The 22,456-nt window shown below is 49.6% G+C and overlaps 1 protein-coding gene across 4 annotated transcripts; it reads left to right on the forward strand.

The window, feature by feature from the left end:
* The first annotated feature begins 322 nt into the window (after window positions 1-322).
* Window positions 323-21,843, forward strand: BNIP5 (BCL2 interacting protein 5). Of its 4 annotated transcripts, none has more exons than XM_041773153.1 (12): window positions 323-488; window positions 7,146-7,768; window positions 8,920-9,039; window positions 10,755-10,819; window positions 11,112-11,352; window positions 12,377-12,508; window positions 13,368-13,429; window positions 13,735-13,975; window positions 14,845-14,976; window positions 15,857-15,921; window positions 17,348-17,605; window positions 19,857-21,843. In XM_041773153.1, the coding sequence occupies exons 2-12, from the start codon at window positions 7,150-7,152 to the stop codon at window positions 19,890-19,892; spliced, it is 1,971 nt and encodes a 656-aa protein (XP_041629087.1). In that variant the 5' UTR covers window positions 323-488; window positions 7,146-7,149; the 3' UTR covers window positions 19,893-21,843. The 4 variants fall into 4 exon arrangements, with proteins under 4 accessions (XP_041629087.1, XP_041629095.1, XP_041629106.1 ...); XM_041773161.1 differs by having other exon boundaries at window positions 13,738-13,975; XM_041773172.1 differs by having other exon boundaries at window positions 13,371-13,429.
* Window positions 21,844-22,456: the final 613 nt, after the last annotated feature.

The following is a 22,456-nucleotide window of genomic DNA, read 5'->3' on the forward strand; positions in this document are numbered from 1 at the left end:
GTTTTCTCTTTCACGGACCAGCTTTCCTCCAGCCAGGTCTCAGGTTGTTTTCTGGCGTTGGTTTCTTGCTGATGGTTGGATGTAATAGGGAAGTTGTTGAATGAAACTGGTTTGTTTTTTTTCCCCCAGGTAACTGAGGTAAGCCTCCTATCGCTGGAGGAGCAGGAAGCAGTGCTGTGATAGGACAGGGTGAGGCCATAACCCGCAAAGGTTGACACTTGGCTCTCTGGATTGGCTGCCCATGAGCTCAGCTCCTGGGAGTTAGGATATAAATGACCATGACCAAAGCATCTTCTGAGACACTGGAAATTGGCAGCAACAATAGTAGCATCTTCTCCCTGGGCGAGCTAGGGGGACTACCCCTCGGTGCAACTTCCAGCCAACAGCGAGTTGTACCCAGATACTGCAGGGGTACCCGACACAGAGCTCCTGATCTGGAGGTCCTGGCCAAGGGTGTCCTGTGGCAGCAGTGACTTCTGTGGTCTGAGGTTAGTTGAACGATACTCTCTTCTTGGGGGCTGGAGTAGCAGTTGGGTATCTTGGGGTCCTGAAAGTAGGGGCAGACCCAGGACTCAGACTCTGAGTTGAACCCCAATTCTGCTTCTGGATTGTTGGACTCTCCCTAGGCCTCAGTTTCTTCACCTCTAGAAAGGGCAGATGTCAGTGAAGTAATCTTGAGCAGTGCCGCTCAAAGAGCTCTGAATTAACTCGGGCTTACAAGCTCTGAATTCAAGTCCTAGTCTTGCCTCTTATTAGCCCAGCAAGCCCGTGGGAGCAAGTTCCTTATTTTGGGCCTCTGTTTCCTCATCTATAGAATGGGAGCAGCATTACCTACCTCTCCTGCTCGTTTCCCCATTGAACATAGTAGAGGTCAAGTCATGGACTTTATGTGAAGGTATATAGTAAAGAGACCTCACATACAGGAGGTATTGTTACTATGATATGGCTTGATTCAATGTCTATCCTTTTAAAGTTCTTGGAAGTTAGTCCAAGGCTAGGAAGAGATAAGAATTCTGGTGGCCTGCTGCTCTGACAAGGATTTGATGGCAGATTATAACATTGCATTGCCTGTGGTCTTTGATAGAGGACATGATGGGGTGAGGATGGGATAGAGCACAGTCTAGTGTTGGATGGAGGGGAGTGGTGGTTATCTTAGGAGTTTTTCAGCTTGGGAATGATGATTGCACTTCCCCTGCCCCAAGTCTGCCCCACTGCTCTATCTTAGTGCCTGAAGCTCCGCCATTAGGTAGCTCTTTCTTTTGGGTTTTGAAGGATCCTTAAGAGATGCAAGCACACAGCCTTTTGGAAAATAGGCACCAGGTATAAGTGTGTTTGGTGGTGGCGATAAGGAATAGGCAGATGGTCAAAGTCCACTCCTCTACCCCTTTACACCGAGCTGGCACCCCCAATGGTGCCATGTGGCTGCTCAAATGTCCCTGTGACCTGAGGCTTCACGCAAAGATCTGATCAGGCTCTGCTGTGGTTGGGCTTGGGCCCTGGCTGGAGCTTCTGTCCATTTTGAAGTGGACAAGGACCAGTAGGTGAATACCGAGGGAAGGGTGCCCAGGAGGGCGACAGGTCTAGAAACCATGTGATTTGAGGCTGGAGTGATCGGAGTGATGGACTGGACAGAGAGTGATAGACTGGGCTGGGCTGTTGCTGGTGACTTCAGCTCAGTCTAAGGAGGACTTTCTTAAACTACGGACTGGCTGACAGTGGAAGGGTGGTGAGTTCCCACTGTAGGACGTGTTTCAACATGGTTAGCAAGCCTACCTGCCAGGAATGTGGCATAAAGGAGTCCTATCTGAGAGGTAGGGCTAGATCCTTTTCAGGTGACTTCTGGCTCCTAGAATCTATTAGGAACTCCAGAAAGGAGAAGTAATACCTTGGATTTTTACCATCTAACACCTGAGAGGTGTGCGTGGGAAGAGGATGGGTCTAGTGTTGAAAGAGAAAATGACAGCTTTGCCATCCCCTTGAGTCTGGTCAGTGGAGGTGGAGGGCCCTCCCCAAAGAAACTCCTCACTATACTGCATGTTGTGGGGGGCGGCATGTGAGCTTCAAATGGGACCCACATCATTGTGGGAGCCCAGGTAGAAGGCTTTGAACCTGGGGACAGGCATGGCTCTCACTCCAGGAGTTTGGAGTGTCCATGGGGCCGCCTCTGCCAGTGAGAAGCAAGCGTGACCTCAAGGTGAGGCCCTTGACCCTCCAGCCTATTGAGTGGTTTCTAGTCTGTGGGTCTGTGAGCCCCGCCTGGTGTTGACAGTCTTTGCCTCTGGGGCATGGGCATCTATACCAAGCACCTGTGCATCTGTGACTCCATGTGTACAGGTCACAGTGTGCATGTGTATAGATGTGGTTATGTGCCTGAGTGTGGAATAGCAGATTTGCTCACCACTAAGTCCTGGTGTGTGTTTATGTTTATGGAAGGCCACCTGGTGTCAGAGAGAGAACAAAGGATTTAGAATTCGAGGAGGTGGACTCAAGCCCCAACTCTATGCTTCCTGGCTGTGGGAGCCCAGGTGAGTCTCTCAACTGTTCAGAGACTCAATTTCCCACCACCAGCCTGTAGGATTCATAAGGCTGTGGCTTTGAAGCTGGGCCAGTTTCAAAGGGCATTCTGGACGCTCTGTGGCTGCGTACAGGTGACTGGTTGAATTTGTGCATATCTGTGTATTGCTTATTTGTTCTGCAAACCTGAGAGCCCCGCCCAGGCGGTGCGGATACAGCTGGGAACCAGGCAGGTTCAGGTCCTCTCTCCTAACTTGGGGGTGGTGGTGGTGGTAGTGTGGCGGCGAATACACTTAATTCATTATTCCCTTGCCTTTGGTTTAAGAAAAATAACACGGTGTTATAAATCCACATAGATGTATGTGCATTAGAGTGTGTTTCTGTGACACACAAACGTGTTAGCCCATTCTGGCCCATGGACTGGGTGGCTTCAACCACAAACCTTTACTTCTTACGGTTCTGATACGCTGGAGGTCCAAGAACAAGGTGCCCCAGATTTGGTGTCTTGTGGGGGCTTCGTGGTTCCCTTACATGGTAGGAGGGGCCAGGGAGCCTGTTTCTTTCAGGAGAGCTTTGCTCTCATGACCTAATCACCTCCTGTAATACCATCTCATTGGGTGTGAGGATTTAATATATGAACTTGCAGCAGAGGGACACTAACATTCAGACCATGGCAATGAGCGTCTGTGGGTGTTGACGGTGGGCCCCCATGTGGGTGCCGTACACACTCCCTCGGAGTAGCCAGCTGTTTGTTGAATATCTATTGTGCAGAGCAGCCCGGGTGGCTCAGCGGTTTGGCGCCACCTGCGGCCCAGGGCGTGATTCTGGAGTCCCGGGATCGAGTCCCACATTGGGCTCCCTGCATGGAGTCTGCCTCTCTCTCTGCCTGTGTCTCTGCCTCTCTCTTTCTCTCTCTCTGTTGTCTCTCATGAATAAATAAATAAAATCTTTAAAAAAAAGAATATCTATTGTGCAAAGCACGGGGGTGGATAAAGGCAGCCCCAGAGTATCTCTGTGAACTGGCGCCAGAGCGGTTACAGAGAAATGGAGCCAGAGGACTACATTAGAGAATGGTACACAGATGAGGTCAGTGCAGCATTTAGCGCAACAAGAACAGCAGCACGCTTAGAAGTTGGCAAACTTCCTGCTCCCTGGTAAGTCAAGGTCAGCTCTGTGGGCTTTCTCTGGTGGGTGGCGGTTGTTTGTAACACGTCACCGGCCTGTATCACATCTTATCAGAAGTCCTGTGATTTGCACATCGCTTGGGAGTTTCTGAGTAGGCTCTCGGACTTTGTTCCGAAGTCCATTTTCTGCCAAGGTCATAAACCAGTTTACAAGAATAGCTGGGTTTCTGTACAGTAGGGGTTGGCTGCAGTGTTGGGGTTACTGGTCTGGACACACCTCCGGGACAGAGTGGAATTCCCTCGGAGGCTGAACGTGGGTGGACCCCCAGGCAGAGCAGGGGCATGAAACGTGGAAAAAAGAGGAAAGAAAGAGAACATCTTGCTTTGGTGAATTCTAGATAGGCAGAATTTTACAATCAGAATGTCTGGAAAGATTTAATTTCAGCACATGTAGAATGTGGAGTGTGTGTGAAAACACAGTCCTCTTAGGGCTGAGAGATTTTAAAAGTCTGAGGACACTTTGGCCAAAGGGGGGCTCTTCTGGGGTGTCTCCCTGGGGGATGGGTGGACTTGGCCTCCTTGGCCAGCCACACTGTCTCAACTCCTGGGGCTGGCATTGGCCGATCTTTAGAGTGTGAAAGAGGAGGAGAGGTCTGAGAGGTAGGAGGAGGGTGGACTGAGCTGGGTCACAGCCGCCTAGAGAGGGAAGAGCGTATCAAATGCTGTAGTACCTTAGGGAAGGATGAGGTCCCTGGATTTGGAATTGGGAGGCCTCAGGAGATACTGGAGTCACTCTTCTCTGAGCAACACTCAGAAAGGCCTCTCCCAGCCTCAGGTGCTGCTCTAAGCTGCTGTGCTCTATCGCCTCCCTCTGGGCCCAGGGCATTGCTGCTTTGGAGAGAGGGTGGCCAAATCGAGGCAGTTTTCTTGAGAAAACATCAAGAAGGAAACCATCACCCAGTGGAATTGTACCGATGCTGTGATTAGGAGTCTCGGCGTGTCCCCTGAATGCAGGAGGAGGACACTGTGACCGTCTGACCATCCGCGATGGTGGAAACCGTTCCCATGGCAATGACAGCTTTTAAACAGATTACTGCGCCTCTTTCCCCATTAGCTGGGAAGGATGCTCCCACCCTCCCTCTGTGTTAAGCCGCCCTCCCCCTTCCCGAACAAGGGTGTTCTGTTGTGTTACGGTGGTTCGGTGGTTCACTGGTTCGGTGGTTCGGTGGTTTTGTTAGCGAACTGCTTCTCGGCCAGCCCCATCCAATGTGCCCTGACCACAGGAATATATGAAAGAGGCAGAGAGAACCCTGACACCATTCAGTAAATATCTCTGGCTCAGCTTGCTTGGATCTTAAGTTAAATAAACCTTCAACCTAAATTTATCTTCTCTTAAGACCATGTGCTACTAAAGAGAGAGCAGCTCTCAGGGGAATAGAGCATTACTGTCACCACCACTTATGTGGTGCCCATTTGAAGAAGACCAGAGCATTCCCTCCGAGGGTACCACCTGTATCTGGTACATTATATCCCTAGCACCAAGCATAATTCCTGGTTTTTAGTGGGTGCTTATTGAACATTTGTTGAAAGGCATAAATGAAAAGAAAGAAAATATTCTCTTCTATGATTTCCTCTGCTCATCCCACCCCATACCACATTTCAAAAGCATGACCAGAAGGCGACCTCTGAGGCTTTTGAGAACATTACTTAATTTCCACATAAGGTACAGGTACGGAGAGCTAAAGTTTTCATATAACTCAGAAGTTCCGTTTAAGGAACATTAAACACCAAATAAAGACTTCCAAATTGCCAGCTTCCTCCCCAGCCCGTTTTATCATTTCCTGCAAGGTTGTCCATGTGGATGCCCAGCAATGCTGCTGGTTCCCGCTGGCCTCTGGCCACCCTTCGAAGTCCCTCCTCCCCAGACCTGTGCATGAAGCAGGGAAGATATCCTGAATGCTATGGTCACCTCCAAATCTCTCTGTATTTCCCCATGCCTGTCCTCTCTCTCTTTATGTATTTTCCTCATATTCACATGGATCCCCACACATCTGAAATTGCAATTATAGGTTGTTACTTGTGCCTCTAAGCTGGACATGTGATAGGGCACACTTTAATGAATTAGTTGGTAAATGCAGGAGATATGATGTAAATAGGTAATTCTTGAATAAGGAATATGCTAAATAATACTTAGTAAATGCATGATAAAGCTGTAATTACAAAGTAGCATAGGCAGTCTGTGTATCTAAACTACATAGGAATCTCCAGGGGCTCAGATTTGGGATTCAAGACCATATTTTATTTTAGCTTCCCCCAAAGGGCAAAGGGTTTCTGAACAGCTTTGGAGGAATTGGGAAGCTACAGGACTTTTGGGTTAAAGACACACAAATTAGGTGCACTGCTCATAGTCTGGCCTGATTAAAATGGTGCCCAGGAGGAGATGATTTTTTCTATCATCTTTTCTGTGGGCAGCTACTTCCTTCTGGATGGAGAAAGGAAGGGCTCCCGCTGCTCTAAGATGGGACTGGTCCAAATATGTGTCCTGTATGTTAACTACGCAGCCAAAAATACCTATGTATTGCACAGTCTCCTAAATGTTTGTGTTGTACATTTATTCATTTGTTGAATGAGTGCTTACTGAATGTTGGGCAGTCAGGATACAGGACCTGGCAAAACAGAGGGAAGGAAGAGAGATTCAGACAATAACAATGAAACACGTGGCTGCTGAGGGAAGAAGCAGGGAGACCAGTTGGGAGGCGATTGCAATAGCCCCAGTGAGCAGAGCTGGGCCTAGCTTACCCATGGGGTGGTGGAGGAGGAGAGGAGACGGGTGGGGGTCCAGATGTGCTTTATGGAACCAACAGTCTTTGCTGATGTGGAATTAAACCACATCAGATTAGATGTGGGGAGCAAGAGGAAGCCAGGAGTCAGGATGACTTCAAATTTTTGGCCCAAGCGATTGGAGGAGCAGAGTTGCCATTTACCGAGCTGTCTTGTGAGACAGACAGGCAGGTCTCAGGCATATTTGAGATGAGGACAGTGGTACATGACCTGCCCAAAGTTCCAAGGGGCAGGACGTGGCCCCTGGCTCCAGTTATATTAGATTCCTATTGCTGCTATAACAAAATACCACAAACTCAGAGGTTTGGGGGAAATGTGAATTAATCATCCTCCAGTTCTGGCAGTGAGAAGTCCACAAGCAGTCTCAAGGGCTAAAAGCAAGTTGCTGGCAAGGCCGTGTCCTTCTGGAGGCCCTGGGGTAGTTGCAGACCGGCTCTGACATCTGGGGCATGACCTCCTATGGTTTAGTTCCCTCCTCTGGAACATGAGGACAAAGATAGCCCTTCCTCCCAGGATGGTTGAGGAATTTAAAGGAGACAATAGCATTGGGGGTTGATGGTCACTCACACGAATGGGCAGGGTGGGTCGGAGCATGCGTCGGCATGTTAGCCCACCTGCACATCTCTGGGAGGTGTCCTGTAAGGGAGCTGTTTGTTTTGTTTGTAGTGCAATGGATCATCCACGGGGACCCAAGAAGCCTCTGTCGGGGAGGAGAGCCAGGTCTCTGGAGAGGTCACACAGCCCCAAGAAGGACTCAGAGTCATGGAACTGCAAGGGCCTTTCCCTGCCCATGTCCACTCCCCCCTCCAAGAGGGTGCTTCACCAGACGGCCAGTGATGGGACCGGATGTCCCCAGAGCCCAGCTCATGGCCATGGTGCCCTGAGCCTGGAGGAGACCAAGAAGTTTCTCTCCAGTGACCAGAGGCCTCCGCAGGACACCAAGAAGGACAAGGCCCAGAAGCGGGGCCAGCAGGGGTGGCTGAAGACCATCATAAACTTCTTTCTGAGGACAGGCCCTGAGGAGCCCAAAGACAAGGCCAGCCGGAAGGCAAAGGGGAAAGAAGGCCTCCCCAAGTCTGCAGAAACCCCGGAAGCACCAGGGGACACAGCTCCCAGGAAGAAAGCCCCCGACAAGAAGGCCAGCCGCAAGAAACACAGTCACAAGAAACATGTTGCTGAAGAAACCAAGGGGGCCCAAGATCATGAGGCCGAAGGCCAAGAGACTGGGCTGCCCAACCTGGCTGCTACCTCATGCTCCAAGGAGGCTGACGGGGGCCCAGCACCCAAGGGTGAGCAGACCGTGCCTGGTAACCCCCTGCCCCACCCTCAAGGGCTATGGTCCTCTAAGTGGGCTCTTCAAACCTCTCAACAGAAGGGACGTGGAAGGTGGGGCGACCATCAGGCACAGCTCCACTGTGAAATGTCTTCAAGGCAGAACAGCACCATGGCAGAAAGCCTGTGGTCAAACCCCATTTCCACCACTGTTTTCTTTTCATCCATAAAATGGGGGTAATAGTTGCTCTCCGCTGGGATAGCTGTGGCCCGGAGCTGGCCCATGGTCCATACATGGTGGCTGTTGTTGTTAAGTACTCTAGTTGAAGGAGCAAAGACCAGGGAGAACCGGGAAGGCAGGGAGAGAGGTGAGGAGGGGAGCCCTGCCCCAGACATCGATCCATCTGTGTGGACCATGGGTGCGGCCAGAGACGTGGAAAGAGCCAGCTGCCCAGTGCCAGTCCCACACTTGGCTATGTCAGGAATAAACTTGCTCTGTGACCTTGGGCAAGTTACGGCCCTTCTCTGGGACCTTTGATTCCTCATTTCTAAAACAAGGAAGCTGGTCCCCAAGGTGCCTTTCTTTTCTGACTCTTATGTCTGGAGTTGAATGCACTATAGGCACCTGGGGGTAGAGCACTCAAAACTCACCATGGGGTTTTTGGGTTTTTTTTTTTTTGAGATTTTATTTATTTATTTGTTTGTTTATTTAGAGAGCATACATGAGTGAAGGGAGGGGCAGAAGGAGAGAGAGAGAGAGAGAGAGAGAGAGAGAATCTCAAGCAGACTTCCCACTGAGCGTGCAGCCTGACACAGGGCTCGATCCCATGATCCCAGGACCCTGAGATCATGACCTGAGTCCAATCATGACGTGAGCCCAAACCAAGAGTCAGACACTCAACTGACTGAGCCACCCAGATGACCCCAAACTCACCATGTTTTTCATAAGGAGAAGGAATGCCTGGGTTGAAGCAGCCTGTTTTCAAATGGAAACCTTGGCAGGTTTCTGATTTTTTGTTTTTGGTTAAGCCTAGAGCTGGCTACATCAGTGTCTGTCTCGCTGCAAATTCTGTCATTTTATTGTGTTCGTGAGCAAAGTCAGAAGAACGTCCCTGACACCCCCTGATCTCCCCCTCAACCCAGACACTTATTTCCATCTTTCTTCCAGGTGGGGAAGGTTCTGATCTTCCCCAGTCCTTGTGCATTGAGGATGGGGGTCCTGGAGCAGCAGAAATTTCTCCTCAAGCCACATGTCACCAGTGGGGAGAAGACCTCAAAAACACTGACAGTGAGTCAGAATCTACAGTGTCCTCTTTCTCTGCAGTGGGGGTGGCCGATACCAAATGATTATAATGGATTGTTCTGGATGACTGCTTGGACCTTGGATGGTCCTCTCAAGATCGTGTACAGATCTTGTTCCTTCTGGGGCTTCTGGTCACATTTACTTATTTTAGAGTTTCACAGAAGGGAGTCTCAGGAATTAGAACGGCCACTGGCAAATGTTCCTGCCTTATGTGTTAATGAGCATGAGACTTTTTTTAGTCTTTTTCAATTTAGAGAAGGAGTGTGGAATAGAAGAGTATAGATTGTATATACATTGTTAAATATATGGAAGAGTGGAAGAGTTCTACAGATACTCATATATTCACAATTGTTGATGTAGGCCACCATTTGCTTCATAAATGTGTGTGTGTGTGTGTGTGTGTGTGTGTTTAATTTTGTTGCTGAGCCATTTTCAGTAAAATGATCCTTCATCCTTAAATACTTAAGCACGTCTCTCCAAGAAATGAGTACAGTCTCATGCACAACCACAATACTGTTATTGCCCTTAATAAAATCAATAGTGAATGCTCTATGAATCTAATTCCCTATAATGAATGGGCACATTTTAAAAGATATAAAACATCTCTGCATCTGTCAAACAATAACTAAAAGGCATCTAGTTGGCTATTCTGCAGGCTGTTTATTTTACACGTAAATTGTTTTGTTTTTGTTTTTTTAAGATTTTATTTATCTATTCATGAGAGACACAGAGAGAGGCAGAGACATAGGCAGAGGGAGAAGCAGGCTCCCCATGGGGAGCCCGATGTGGCACTCGATCCCAGGACCTGAGCCAAAGGCAGACGCTCAACCACTGAGCTACCCAGGTGCCCTGCAGATTGGTTTTTTCACATGAGAGGAAATTGGCTGGTTGACTGAGTCAAAATGTGCAGACAGCCCGGGGCTGGGGGAGTCTTGTTTACACCTTCTTTCATGTAAACCGCTCAGGTGACAGCTAGCAGAAGCTACTCTGAGCATACTGTTGGGTCAGTTGATGAGGGTATCAAAGAAAACCATTTATGTTGTTTGTGGTTTCTCCGTAAAGACTTGGTGTGCTAGAGGTGTCCACCTGCCAGGCTGTCTGTGTTACATCTGCTGGAGTCTCTCCGTTCTCTACTTTAATTAGGCTGAGCCTCCACCATTTTCCCCACTGGAACTTTGCAGGTGGGAAGATTGGTATTAGGCTCCTAAATTATTTCCAAGCACAGTTCCTTAATGGCCTGATAGCCAACTGAGGGAAGTGGGACCGGGATTACGATTCACACTTCACAGAGAGATGAAGGCCCAGAGAGGTTAAGAGATTTACTCAAGGTCATACAGCTTGCCAAACCCAAAGCAGGTACTTATAAATCTGTAAAGGCCAAAGGAAATAGGGGGTACAGGTTGAAGCTTGACCTGAGATTGTCTGCCTAAAATTGCATGCTTTGGCCTACTGCCCTTTCCTGTGGCTCTCCAGAGTCTCTTTAGAAGGATTAGCTCCTGGGACACGGTGCTTTTCCCCACGTCCGTGGGCCATGGACCTGTTTTAAGAGCTCTGTCTCTCTCTCTCTCTCTCTTTTTTTTTTTTTTTTAGCTCTGTCTCTTAATACAGGACTAAGTTGATCCCAGAAGTCCAAGACAGTCATTAGAAAGGGGTCTCTGTGCACATAGAAAGACTAACTGGGTGCATTCACTTTCTTCCAGAGGATACAATCATCAAGATGATAGTGGAATTTCTCCAAAGAGTGGGAGACCAGTGGGAGGAAGAGGTAAGGAGCAAAGGGCCTGTGTAAACCCCCATCGGCTTGACCTCAACCCTCCTCCTCCTGTCCCTACTCCCCCTCCCCCCCTCCTCCTCTCCCTACTCCCCTCTCCTCCTCCTCCTCCATGCTCAAACCCTGTCTGCCCTTCCAGGCTTCAGTGCTCCCCGGCTCTGGGCTCTCTCACCTCCCTTACCTGGGGCCACCCCGAAGCACCTGGCTGCTCTTTGGTTGCTTCTCGAGGAGCTTTCCCTCTCCTCAAGGTCAGGGCCTGACTCAGTTTCCCTCATCTCTCCCACAGCAGCTTCAAGCTCCTCAGCTGCTGTTGGTGTCGCAGAACCCAGCGCCAGCTGTCAGGAAGAAATCCCAAGAGAAAAAGTCTAACTTCAAGAGAGCCTTTTCTCACAAGAAACATAGCTCGGAGGAGCCTAAGAGAGCGGGGCCTGGAGAGGTTTCCAGCCCAGAGTCCCGGCCCCTCAAGAGGCCCAGCTTTCTGCCCCTGTGTGTGGGGGGCCATCAGCCTTCCACCTCTAGCAGCCCTGGTGAGCAGACTCAGAGTCACCATAGCAACACTGCAGCTGCTTCCAGTTCTGGAACCTTCTCCAGGGCTGGAATTGGCCGTTTGAAGGGCTGCCATCCCAGTTCTGACTTTTGTTCTGCTCCAAGCAGTGTGGGGAGGGCAGTGGGAGGAGAAAGATCACCTCCACACGCAAGACCTCACTGCCCAGGCAATCCAGCTAAGCCCACAGCAGACACTGTTGAGGGATCCCTTAGCCATTCACATCTCTCCATCATCCAGCTTCTCTACCCTGGCAGGGGGTAGCATGTGCAGGAAGGAACTACAGCCTGGGAATCAGGGCACCTGAACTCTGAGCTACGCTTTCTAATCCCTGTGACTGCCTCAGGCTCCTCACCTGTAAAATAAGACACTTCCGTACTACGTGTCTATACTCGATCAGTGTTCATAGCCATATTGTTATCTCCATTTTATAGATGAGAGAACTGAGGCCTGAGGAGGTAAAACAATGTGTTTCAGAGTCACATGGCCCACCAGTGTTGGAAACTGAGCTAGAGAGAAAGGATCATCCTGGGTGGCGGGGAGAAGCGCCTAGCCCAGCCGCTTGGCCTGGCTGGGGGAATTTAGATTTTAAAAAGGAGGGGCAATGCTTCACACCAAATAGGAGCCCCAGTGGTAGAATTTCAGGTCACAGGGGCAGGTGTCCTCATGCAGGGGGTTTCTGGCCCTGCTGGGATAATTCACACCACGGAATCAGGCCTTTCTTCTCCAAGCCAAGATGCTGGAGGAGGGATGAGGTTATCAGGGGAGGGAGGAGAGGAGGGCAGAGCCCAGGAAAACCGGTTGTTAGGAAGTACAGCGGGATAAGGGAGGCAGGTCTGGGCCCGTGCACGGGAGCCTTGACCCTGACCCACCGCTCACCTCTGCTGCATCAAGACCTTTGCACGTTCTAGCCACAGAGTGAACTTTGGAACCTCTGCTAACTTCTGCATGTGAGTCAACACCTTCACATTGATGAAACACACCCACCCTTTCTTCTTGCTTCTCAGGCTTGGAGGAACATAACATACAAGAGGCCGCATCCACAGACAGTGGGGGTCCAAGTCCCTTCGAGCTTTCCGCCCAAGCAGGAGGTCAGGAACCAGAAGAGGACGTGCAGACCAACACAGCCTTGGAATTCAGTTAGTACCCTCTCCTCTTCTTGGAGGCCTGTTGGAAATTATCTGATCCGACCCTTCTACATGTAGAAGAGAAACTGACCCAGAGACAGACAGTGACGTGGCCTTGACTTCCTCTGAGCACAGCTGGCAGGGGGCAGTGTGGCTTCCAGGGCACTCAGCATAGTTAATAAGCTACCGAGAGCTAATTAATGTTAGCTGCCCTTTGTTGTTATTATTGGTGTGGCCATGGGGCCCAGCTTGAGGACAGGGCCTCAGCAGAAGTCCAGAGGGTAGGACAGAGGCAGGGGCTGTGGGGGAGAAGTGCAACAGATGGCCGCTGCCGGCTGCCGGGATGCTTACTGTTTCCTTGCCATCGGCAGGGCCGAGGATGGGGTCGTACAATCACTGTCAGTTCTGTGCGTCTGGAGATGGTTTAAAGATCCCCTTCCCCCCCCACCCCTCCTGCCTTGTTTGCTCTTCACAGAAAATGTGCCTTGAAGGGGAATTGAGGAGGGCCCCTGTTCTAAGTAGGAGAGGAAGGCGGTGCTGGGCGAGGGGACCAGGCCTCTCCAATGGCCTCGAGGCACCTTCTCCTGGAGGCAGGGCCTCCACATGGAACGTGGCACCCATAGGCGCTCACTGACCAGCGGAGAAATGAACATATTCCCAGGGCACCAGCTCTGCCCTCAGGCCACTTCTGAGGAATCTACCGGTGTCCTCAGGGCCCGGCCTGGGACACCGGACAAGGGCAAGCTCGTTAGCAGCCTGGAGACCTGTCAGATTCACCCAGGGAGCCACTTGGGCCTTAGGAAATGAGGACAGACCATAGATAAGCTTTTCTCTACCCTCGAGTGTAAGCCGCCATTTTGCTCTTTTTTAGAAGAATTCATCCAGAAGATCATTGCCCTACTCCCGGATGCAGAGGAGCAGTGGGGAGCGAAGGTGAGGCCGACGTTCCCAACCCTTGCTGGGGACACCCCCACCCCTGCCTGGCATAATAACTTCGCTGCCCCTCCCCCAATTCTCCATCTTTCCAGAGCCCACCTCCAAGCCTTCGGCCTTCCTGAAGCCAGCTTCCCCGACCCCCACGGCTGCAGGCCACACTCGCGCTGGCCAGGCTGCACCCACACCCTCTGTCTACACGGGGTCTCCGTGTGTTTCAGGGGGGGCTGGTCTCTTTCCCCAGCTTGCTTGCAATCTCCTCAAGGTCGGGGGCCCTGACTCAGTTTCTCTCATCTCCCCCACAGCAGCTTCAAGTCCAGGAACCAGAGGTGGCTGTAGAAAACCTGTCCCTACCCTACAGACGGAAATCCCATGAGAAAAAGAGCAGCTTCAGAAAAGCCTTTTCTCATAAGAAACATGGCTCCAAGGACCAGAAGAGAGCTGGGGCTGCAGGTGCCACCAGCCCAGAGTCCCGGCCGCACAGGAGGCCCAGCTTTCTGCCCCTGTGTGTGGGAGGCCATCAGCCCTCCACCTCCAGCAGCCTTGGTGAGCAGCCCCAGCATCACCATGGCAACAGAGGCTGCCTCTGGCCCCAGGCTTCCTTCAGAGCGGGCTAGGCCAGCTGTGTGACCTCTGCTTCAAGCTTGATTCCACTCTCTGGCTCTCTGCTCCAATGAGGTGGGGAGGTGTGGGAGGGCTGTCGAGAGAGGGGGTGCTGATTGCCAGCTGGACCCACCACCCACGATGCAAGCCTTCCCTTCCCCCACCCACAAGCACACAAATACTTAAAATCAAATGCAGCCAGAGAGCAGTGCATGGGTTGATCAGCTGGGTGCATCTGACTCACCCGAAAGCTAATAGAAAACCACAGAGACCTCGGTGTGATGAAGTAGGATATGGCCAGGGCCTTTTTTACTCCTCCGAAGCATGAGGTATACAGTGATTCCCTTGACATGTATGGAGGGCCCACTACATGCTACTGTCCCACATGTTATCTCACTTAAACCACTTACAACCAGTGAAGTCAGCCTTGGTATTTCCATTTGACAGAGGGAGAAAGTGAGGTTCACGCAGGGGAAGTGACTCGGCAAAGCCTCACAGAGCAAAGGGGATGTGGGCTCATCTGGTGGGATCTGTGGACAGGCCTGCTCTGTTTCCTCCTGCATTGTGAGGAGGGAGGCAGAGGGGGCTGGTGGCAGAAAATAAGAATATTTCTGGAGGGGGTAGAGAAGGCACTGTGAATGCCTTTGAGGCAGGCGCTAGAGGTCGGGGGGCTCCCTGAGGAGCCCAGGGAAGCAGGACCTCTCTGGGGCCAGTGCCTTTGGACAGCTTCTTGTCAGAACCTGGACCTGGATATGCTTGTGGATTTGAGACAGGTGCAAAACATGCTCACACCATCTCCTTTCTGCCCTCAGATCTGGACGGTGTCGAGTTCCAGGAGTCCTTGTCCACTGAAGGGGCACCTGTTGGGCCCTCAGATGCACCCTCCCAGACCAGAGGCCATAAGCCAGAGGAGGGACCACAGCCAGATGAAGTGTTCGAATCTAGTTAGTACCACCCTACTCTCTCCCGGGGCAGCTGCTGTGGGGCTTCTGTTTGCGTGGGTCTCAGAGGGTGACTTCGAGTAGGGTCTGGAAGGGCTACTGACAAATACCCCAGGAGACTCTAGCAGGCTGGGGAGGAGGCAGCCTTGGCCTTTCAACTGGGGCTCCTGGGGCCGAGTTGCAGGTGAGGTAGAGAACACCTGTCTTTCTGTGGGATGTAAATTCACCCACCCTGCTCCACTGGTTTGCTCGAATGTTTCATATAACATTCCCGGCTTGCTCTGGGTCTCATAACCAGTGGTGTTCTGGCAAACAGAATGAGGGTGGGTGTGGTGGGGGAGCCCCGATATGTAGCTTTTGCAGATTTCCGTGGTGTAAGTGTCTCCACCATGGCTGATTTCAAGCTGCCAACTGTTGATGATGAAAGGTCTGCAAATATTCAGAATATTTGCGATTGGATCTTGGTAGGATCAGACAAACGCATGTGGCCATTTACAGCCCCACCTGGTGGACGCGATCCTATTACATCCATGGCTGTGGCGTCTCCCCATCCCTGCTTTCTAATTAGCTGCTCCTGGTCCCAACTCCCATTCGTGACCATGCTACTCTATAGCCTGGATAGGAGATATTGGGTGATCTCAGTTTCCACATTTGTAAAAATGGAGCTGAGGTGAGGCTCGACTGGCCAAAGTCTTTTCAATTCCTATAAAGCAAACTCAAATAAAGCTCTCATGCTCCAGCCCTAGTTTTGGAGAAGATTTTTCTTTGCCCTTCAAAACTCATCTGTGTACTGTGTTTTAGAGACAAAATACTGTCTGTAGTGGGAGGGTGTGTTGTTGCAGAACTTGTCAATGGCCTCTGAATCGTTCTTTATTTTCTGTAGAGGAGGTGATCATTCAGAGGCTGGCGGACCTTCTCCAGGAAGTGGATGGCCAGTTAGGGGAGCAGGTAAGGACTACTCAGTACCCCCAAGGCTGGCCCCGGGGGCCTCATAACCCACAACTCAGGCCTGAATTCAATCCCCATCTCTACATCCAGGTGACCTTGGGCATGTCCCTTAAACTCTCTGAGTCTTGGTTTTCTCTTTTGCAAAATGGGGGGTATATACCTACTTGACAAAGTTTAGTGCATATATAGAAAATGCCAGTCACATAGCAGATGAGATAAATGTTAGCTTAATATAATGTCTATTCGGCTCACCCCGCCCTCCAGGACCTCCCCAATCCAAATCCCCCTTGAAGTTCAACTCATGTTCACACCTCCCTTGAAGCCCCTTTCCCTGGGCCTGCCAGTCCCATTGATCTTGTCCTCTACTAGCTTTCTTTTCACTCTGTGTTGGCACACATTTCAGCATCTTTATGATCAGCAGTTGTCTCAAGCTTTTAGATTTTGCCTCTCCTGCCAAAGAGCCAATAACAGAAAGTTCTCTTGTTGAAAATCTCACAGTCAACTTGGAGAAACAAACACAGATCACATATGAAGCAATAGATATGAACCCAGATCACAGATGAGTCATGAGCATAGGGACACTGTGAGTGCCTCACCTTACCATCACAGTGCTCACTGGCCCAGCTCCCCACTGCCAGCACCTGCATCCTTTTGCCTGAGGACTGGCCCCTAGAATCATTTTACCATCCACACAGTAGGCCAGAATGATCACCCCCCACCTTCTGAGGAGCAGCCCATGGCTTCTGGGAGCTGGTGTATACATACTTTAGCTCCCTTGCCCCTTGAGAAGATAACTCTGAGGAGTGTGTTCTATGTTGACTCCTGGAGTGGCCAGCGAGGACCAGGCTCAGTAGCTAACCTCTGTGGACCTCCTTCCCATCCTTGTCCTGGATCTTCATCCTCCGTTGGTGTTTTGCAGCATCACTGACCACATAAACCAACTGCACTTAAGCCCTTGTCTCTGGGGGAACCCAACCTAGGACATTTAGGTATTAAGAGGAAGCGACTTAGAGTAGGAACTTAAATCCATCCAACATCTACTCTGCATGAAACATTTTACATAAACCATCTCACTTAATCCCCTTCCCCGAACAACGCTGAGTGTGGGTGGGGGTATTATTACTGCCATTTTACCCACAACTGAACTGAGGCTCAGAGAAATCACACAGCTAGTAAATGCTACTTAAGCATCTGTTATACAAAGACCTGCACATTCTTCCTGTTCCATGTTGTTCTGCTGCTTGGAGTTGAATCTTGCGGAACAGATTCTGAGAGGCTGGTGGTGGTGGAAGCATTTAACAAGGGAGCTCATCCCAGGGACAGGAAGGTGTCCAGCCTGGGTGCACGCAGTTGGGGCCAGGGGCAGCTGGTGGGAGGGGGCTACTCGCCAGCAGCACTGATGGTCTGTCTTCATCTCTGCTTCCAGATCAAGCGACACCCCAGCTTTAAGAGGTTTTTATACAGGCTCTCAGACTCCTCCCTCAGGAAGCTGGCAGCCACCCTACACAGCCAGCAGGCCCACTCTACGGAGTCGGACAGGAAGCTAATTAAGGGACCCTACCACTTTGCCTTTGGCTTGCCTAACAAATTTGCTGGCAACAACAGCCACGCCGTCCTCAGCCTCATGGGCCTGCGCTACAGCCAACACAGCTACTCCCACTTCCCCTGTCGGGAGGCCCAGCAGGTGAGAACAAGCAACACCCAGCTCAAGATCCCAACAGGACTGGCATACTGTCCTCTCCCCTCCTCTGCTGAGTTCTTGACTTTTGGGGTCTAGCTCAAATGCCACCTTCTTACTAAGGCCTTGTGAGATGATTCTAACCCACGTGATCTATTTTTTCCCCCAAACCCTCACTGGCTTTACTTTATTTGATCATTAGAATCTTCTTTATTTGGCTCCAGCCCCTAATTGTATGTGCATTTCCATACTTTTTGATTTGGATGTGGAATATTGGACCCGGTGCTACCTTAGCTTGCCCTTCTTATTATTTCATGGGTTGTGCTGTTTGGCTTCCCAAATTCAAGACTGTCATAAAATTCGAATGACAAAGCAGAGTAAGATTCCATATCAAGTGAAGTAAGTGGTTGAGGTAGATGAGGAGGATCCTGTTGGATCTGGAAGGCTTCTAGGGGGCAGTGATCCTTCACTGACCTTGTCTTGGTTGATTGATTAAAAGTAGCTTCTCCCTATCATCAGGTTCACTCTTCTGATTGGTTTCGTGTTTTTCCTAATAACCTCGCCCCTGCCCCTAAGGCTCTGAGGTGGTCCCTTTAGAAATAATACTCCTCACTGATTTTTTTAAAGTCTGAGTTTTCATGTTGTCTGGTGGATTCTGATAAACAGCGTTCCCCACTTTTTTCAAAATCACTTAAGATAACCTGCCTATAGGCCTTTTGACCTAGATCTTTAGTGCAGAATCTACTGAATGAAGGGGTGACATTATAGGAAGTGTTCCACAGGGTGCCTCGGTGGCTCAGTTGGTTAAGCGTCTGCCTTTGGCTCAGGCCAAAATCCTGGGGTCCTGGGATTGAGCCCCCTGTCAGGCTCCCCGCTCAACAGGGAGTCTGCTTATCTCTCTCCTCCTGCTCATGCTCTCTCTCTCATAAATAAATAAATAAATAAATAAATAAATAAAATCTTAAAAAAAAAAAAAAAAAAAGAGGGCAGCCCCTGTAGCGCAGCGGTTTAGCGCCCCCTGCAGCCCAGGGCCTGATCCTGGAGACCCGGGATCCAGTCTGATGCTGGGCTCCCTGCATGGAGCCTGCTTCTCCCTCTGCCTGTGTCTCTGCCTCTGTGTGTGTGTGTGTGTGTGTGTGTGTGTGTGTGTGTATGTGTCATGAATAAATAAATAAATAAATCTTAAAAAGAAATAAAGGGAGGAAGGATTCTGTCTGTTGGCATTGGCCAAACAGGACTTCTACATCCAAACGGTCCTTAGATCTTTAGTACAATGATGTCACCATTATGGAAACACCCAGTCTTTCCTGGAATTACCTTTCAAAGTCATATGATAAGTTTCTCAAGAAAGCTCTGATCTCATAATACTCGTTTCTTGTCATTCAAATGGTCTGCTCTATGTTGACTTGTTTTCCTGGTGAGAACTCCTTATGACCTTCGATGTCTCTTTCCTCAGCCTCATTATCTTTGCCCAGATATGGGGTTATTATGGATAATTTGCCATCTAGGATGGGTTAGATAAAAACTTATGGAGTCATCTGAGTTCTTTGTGAAAGATATTATAGAAAAACAGCTCTGACTTCCTCAGTAGCCCTAGCTCCAGCTTTTGGTTTTACTAACCATTCATTCACTCACTCTTTCATTCATTCAACCAATAAGTATTTAAATAGTTTTTTTTAAAATTAATTTATTTATTTATGATAGTCATACAGAGAGAGAGAGAGGCAGAGACACAGGCAGAGGGAGAAGCAGGCTCCATGCACCGAGAGCCCGACGTGGGATTCGATCCTGGGTCTCCAGGATCGCGCCCTGGGCCAAAGGCAGGCGCCAAACCGCTGCGCCACCCAGGGATCCCTCAACCAATAAGTATTGAGAGCCTCCACTGGGCCCAGCTGTGTGAGATGCTGGAGGGCCTCTGTATGGTTCTGTTATACGGAAAGACAGAATGTTTCCTGATGACACAATTAAGTTTCAGTAAAATGCCAAATTAGTGGTAACTGAGGCCAGTGAAACCATTGATTTGGGAGGCCTTCCAGGAGGTGGCAGGCATAGGTTTTGGCCTTTGAGGGTGGGGAGGCTGTTGATGGGGAGAAAGGGCCAGGAGGGCACTATAAGGCAAGAGCTGCTGTCTGAGTAAAGACAGCTAGTGTGGTGTGTTAATATGTTAATTAGAAGTCTATTGTCTGTTGCTATTAGAGTGGGACCCATGAGTAACTGAGCTATGGCTAAAACCTATGTTCTTTTTTTCTCCTCTCAGAATATCACAAGTCCTGAAACCCAAAGTCCAGATTAAAAGCTATGCTTTTAACTCAAGTTTCCTTGAACTACCTGAGCAATTGTAAGCTTTAGCCGGGACCCTCTGAAGATGCTTCATAATATCCCAATCCAGTGCTTCACAGGCATGAATGAAGACAAGTATGGATGGCCATCTGTGTCCATGTGCCCTTGTGGGCTTACTGAGACTGAGATACACAAAGCCCTCTTCCACTTAGCAGGAGGCAGAGGCCATGTCGGGGAAAGAAAAGCATTGTACTGGGAGTTAGGAGACCAGAGCTCCACCTCCTGACCTGCCCCAAACTTGCTGCAAGACCCTGGACTTGTCACCTTCTCCACACCTTGGATTCTGGGCAAAAACTATGTGACCCATCAGACCTCTTTGGACTCTATCATGCTGAAGTCTCCCTAAATGGGAGGGAAGTCAGGCTTTCACTCAGTGGCTAAATACACCCCACTGAGTTGGAGGCAGTCCTTAAGTCTTCACTGAATGAATGAATGATCAGACAAATGAGTATGAGAGCTCCTGAGATCCAGATGCTTCTACCAGGCATTCCTTGGAAGGCCGTGGTCCTCAACTGGGATTGTGCAACCGGTAGTTCTATCTCCAAATTGGGGGCTGGGGTCAAGGCCTTCACATTCTGGGGCCAACCCTAGTATGGACTTAGGTACCCTTATTTTTTACTATCATGTATTTTCCTGACCCTTAGGGGCTAAAACGATACCTACTATCATGTGAAAAGCTGGCTGGCATTTTCTAGATGTCAATTTCAAGTGAGCCTTAGTTTTCTATATAAATTTTTGTTTAATCTCCCACCAGAATACCCACATGCATTTAGTCAGATGTGCATCCATGTGCAACAAGCAATTTATTCAGTTGACCAATAGTGATTATCAATATCCACATGGATGTGCAGACACCTCTCAGGAAGTCTACAGGCCTCAGATAGGGAAGACTTGTGAATTGGGGATCCTCGGTCTCTCAGAATCCTGCCAGTGTTGTGATACTATAATTCTATGTCCAGAGAAGTGAAGCTGATGTCTTGCACTTCTCCCATCTCATGAGGGTTTGTCAAGAGTCAGTGAGAAAATGAATATGGAGAGTTCTGAAAATTACATGGTGCTATGTTCATGTATGTTGCTATTCTTATTACAGATACAAGTGGGTAGTTTTCAGGAAATAGGGAAGGGCTTTAAGATGGATTGCCAGGGATGGTTGCATGGGTGTGCACTGCTCAAGAGTACCATACCCCAGGAAATGCTATTCACTTCCTAGACATTGTAGATTTATAGATTTATGATAATAGTTTTCTACCTGATGGCAGAAAAGTGTCTTGAGAAAGGGACTCCCTTTTGTTTTTGCACAAAGGTGAGGTGTAGGCTGTTAGAGGCTCTGCTTTCTACAAAGCTGAATAGTTTGAATAGCTTGGCTCAGATGGGCAATTTGCACACATCCCTGCATGCCCAACAGGGCTATAAACATAGCCATTGGACATTGCCCGGAACACATGACCATGGGGGAGACAGTGTTAAAATCTAGACTCATTCTTATTACCCTTATAGTGGACACTGCATTGTCGTGTTGAACCCATGGTGATCACTGTAGGGTAGGACTGGAGAGGGAGTAAAACAAAGGGCGGTGAGGCCTTGGGCACTTAGGACTGGCCTCAAGCCGGAGGCAAAGTTTTAGGAAGTTCAACAAAGCATATTCTGAAGTCATCTTGTTTTATTGCCGATCCTAAGAAGTTGGGGAGAGATGAGCTATTTATGGATTTATTTTACTGTCAAGAACACAACCCCTAACTGTAAAGGGGCAGAATCAGTTCTGAAATGAGGGTCAGGAACCTTCTGTACATAATTTCTTATTTGGGATGATGTCCTTTCAGTTGTAGGAGTATTTGGTATGAGTTCCTGATGCTGGCATCTGAGTCTCATTTTTGTACTGTGTTATTTAAGCAAATAAAGACATTGCCTTGCACAAAGGTCTAATCTGGATTATTCACAATGGTGGCAGGGTGTGAGGGCACCTGCCACATCTAGGCCAGTCTGGTGCCTGCAAGGCTGTGAGGGTCAGCCTCCCTGTCCCCAGCTGGGGGTCCCTCTCCAGCAGCTACCCAGGGGTCCCATCCTTGGGCTCCAACTTGGTAAGACAGTGGTGGAGTGCCCTGAGCATCAGGAGACCTGGGTTTTAGTATAACTCCCCACAGGCTGAGGACCTCAGGGACATGAGACTTGCCTCTGGACCTGACATTCTACAACTCTGTGCCTGCCAAGATGACAGTCCAAGAATATCTGGGCCAGTCTTGATTCTACATCATCTGTTTTAGTAAGTCCCTAATTTTGGTGCCCAAACTGTCACTCAGAACCAGGGTAAAAATGGACAGGATACAGTGTCTGGGTTTTGGTCCAGAGAATATGGTCTCTGCTGAAAGGCATCGAAGACCTCCTCTCCCCTTTCTCAAGGAATGCATGAATTCTTCCAGTGGCTCCCTGGGGAAGGCGGCCCTCTGGTGTACAGATTCTTTCCCAACCACCTTTCCACTCCCCAACCTTGAAGGCTCCCTGTAATGATCTGAGGAGGGC

The sequence above is a fragment of the Vulpes lagopus genome, chromosome 1, assembly GCF_018345385.1.
Source record: "Vulpes lagopus strain Blue_001 chromosome 1, ASM1834538v1, whole genome shotgun sequence".
Taxonomy (NCBI): domain Eukaryota; kingdom Metazoa; phylum Chordata; class Mammalia; order Carnivora; family Canidae; genus Vulpes; species Vulpes lagopus.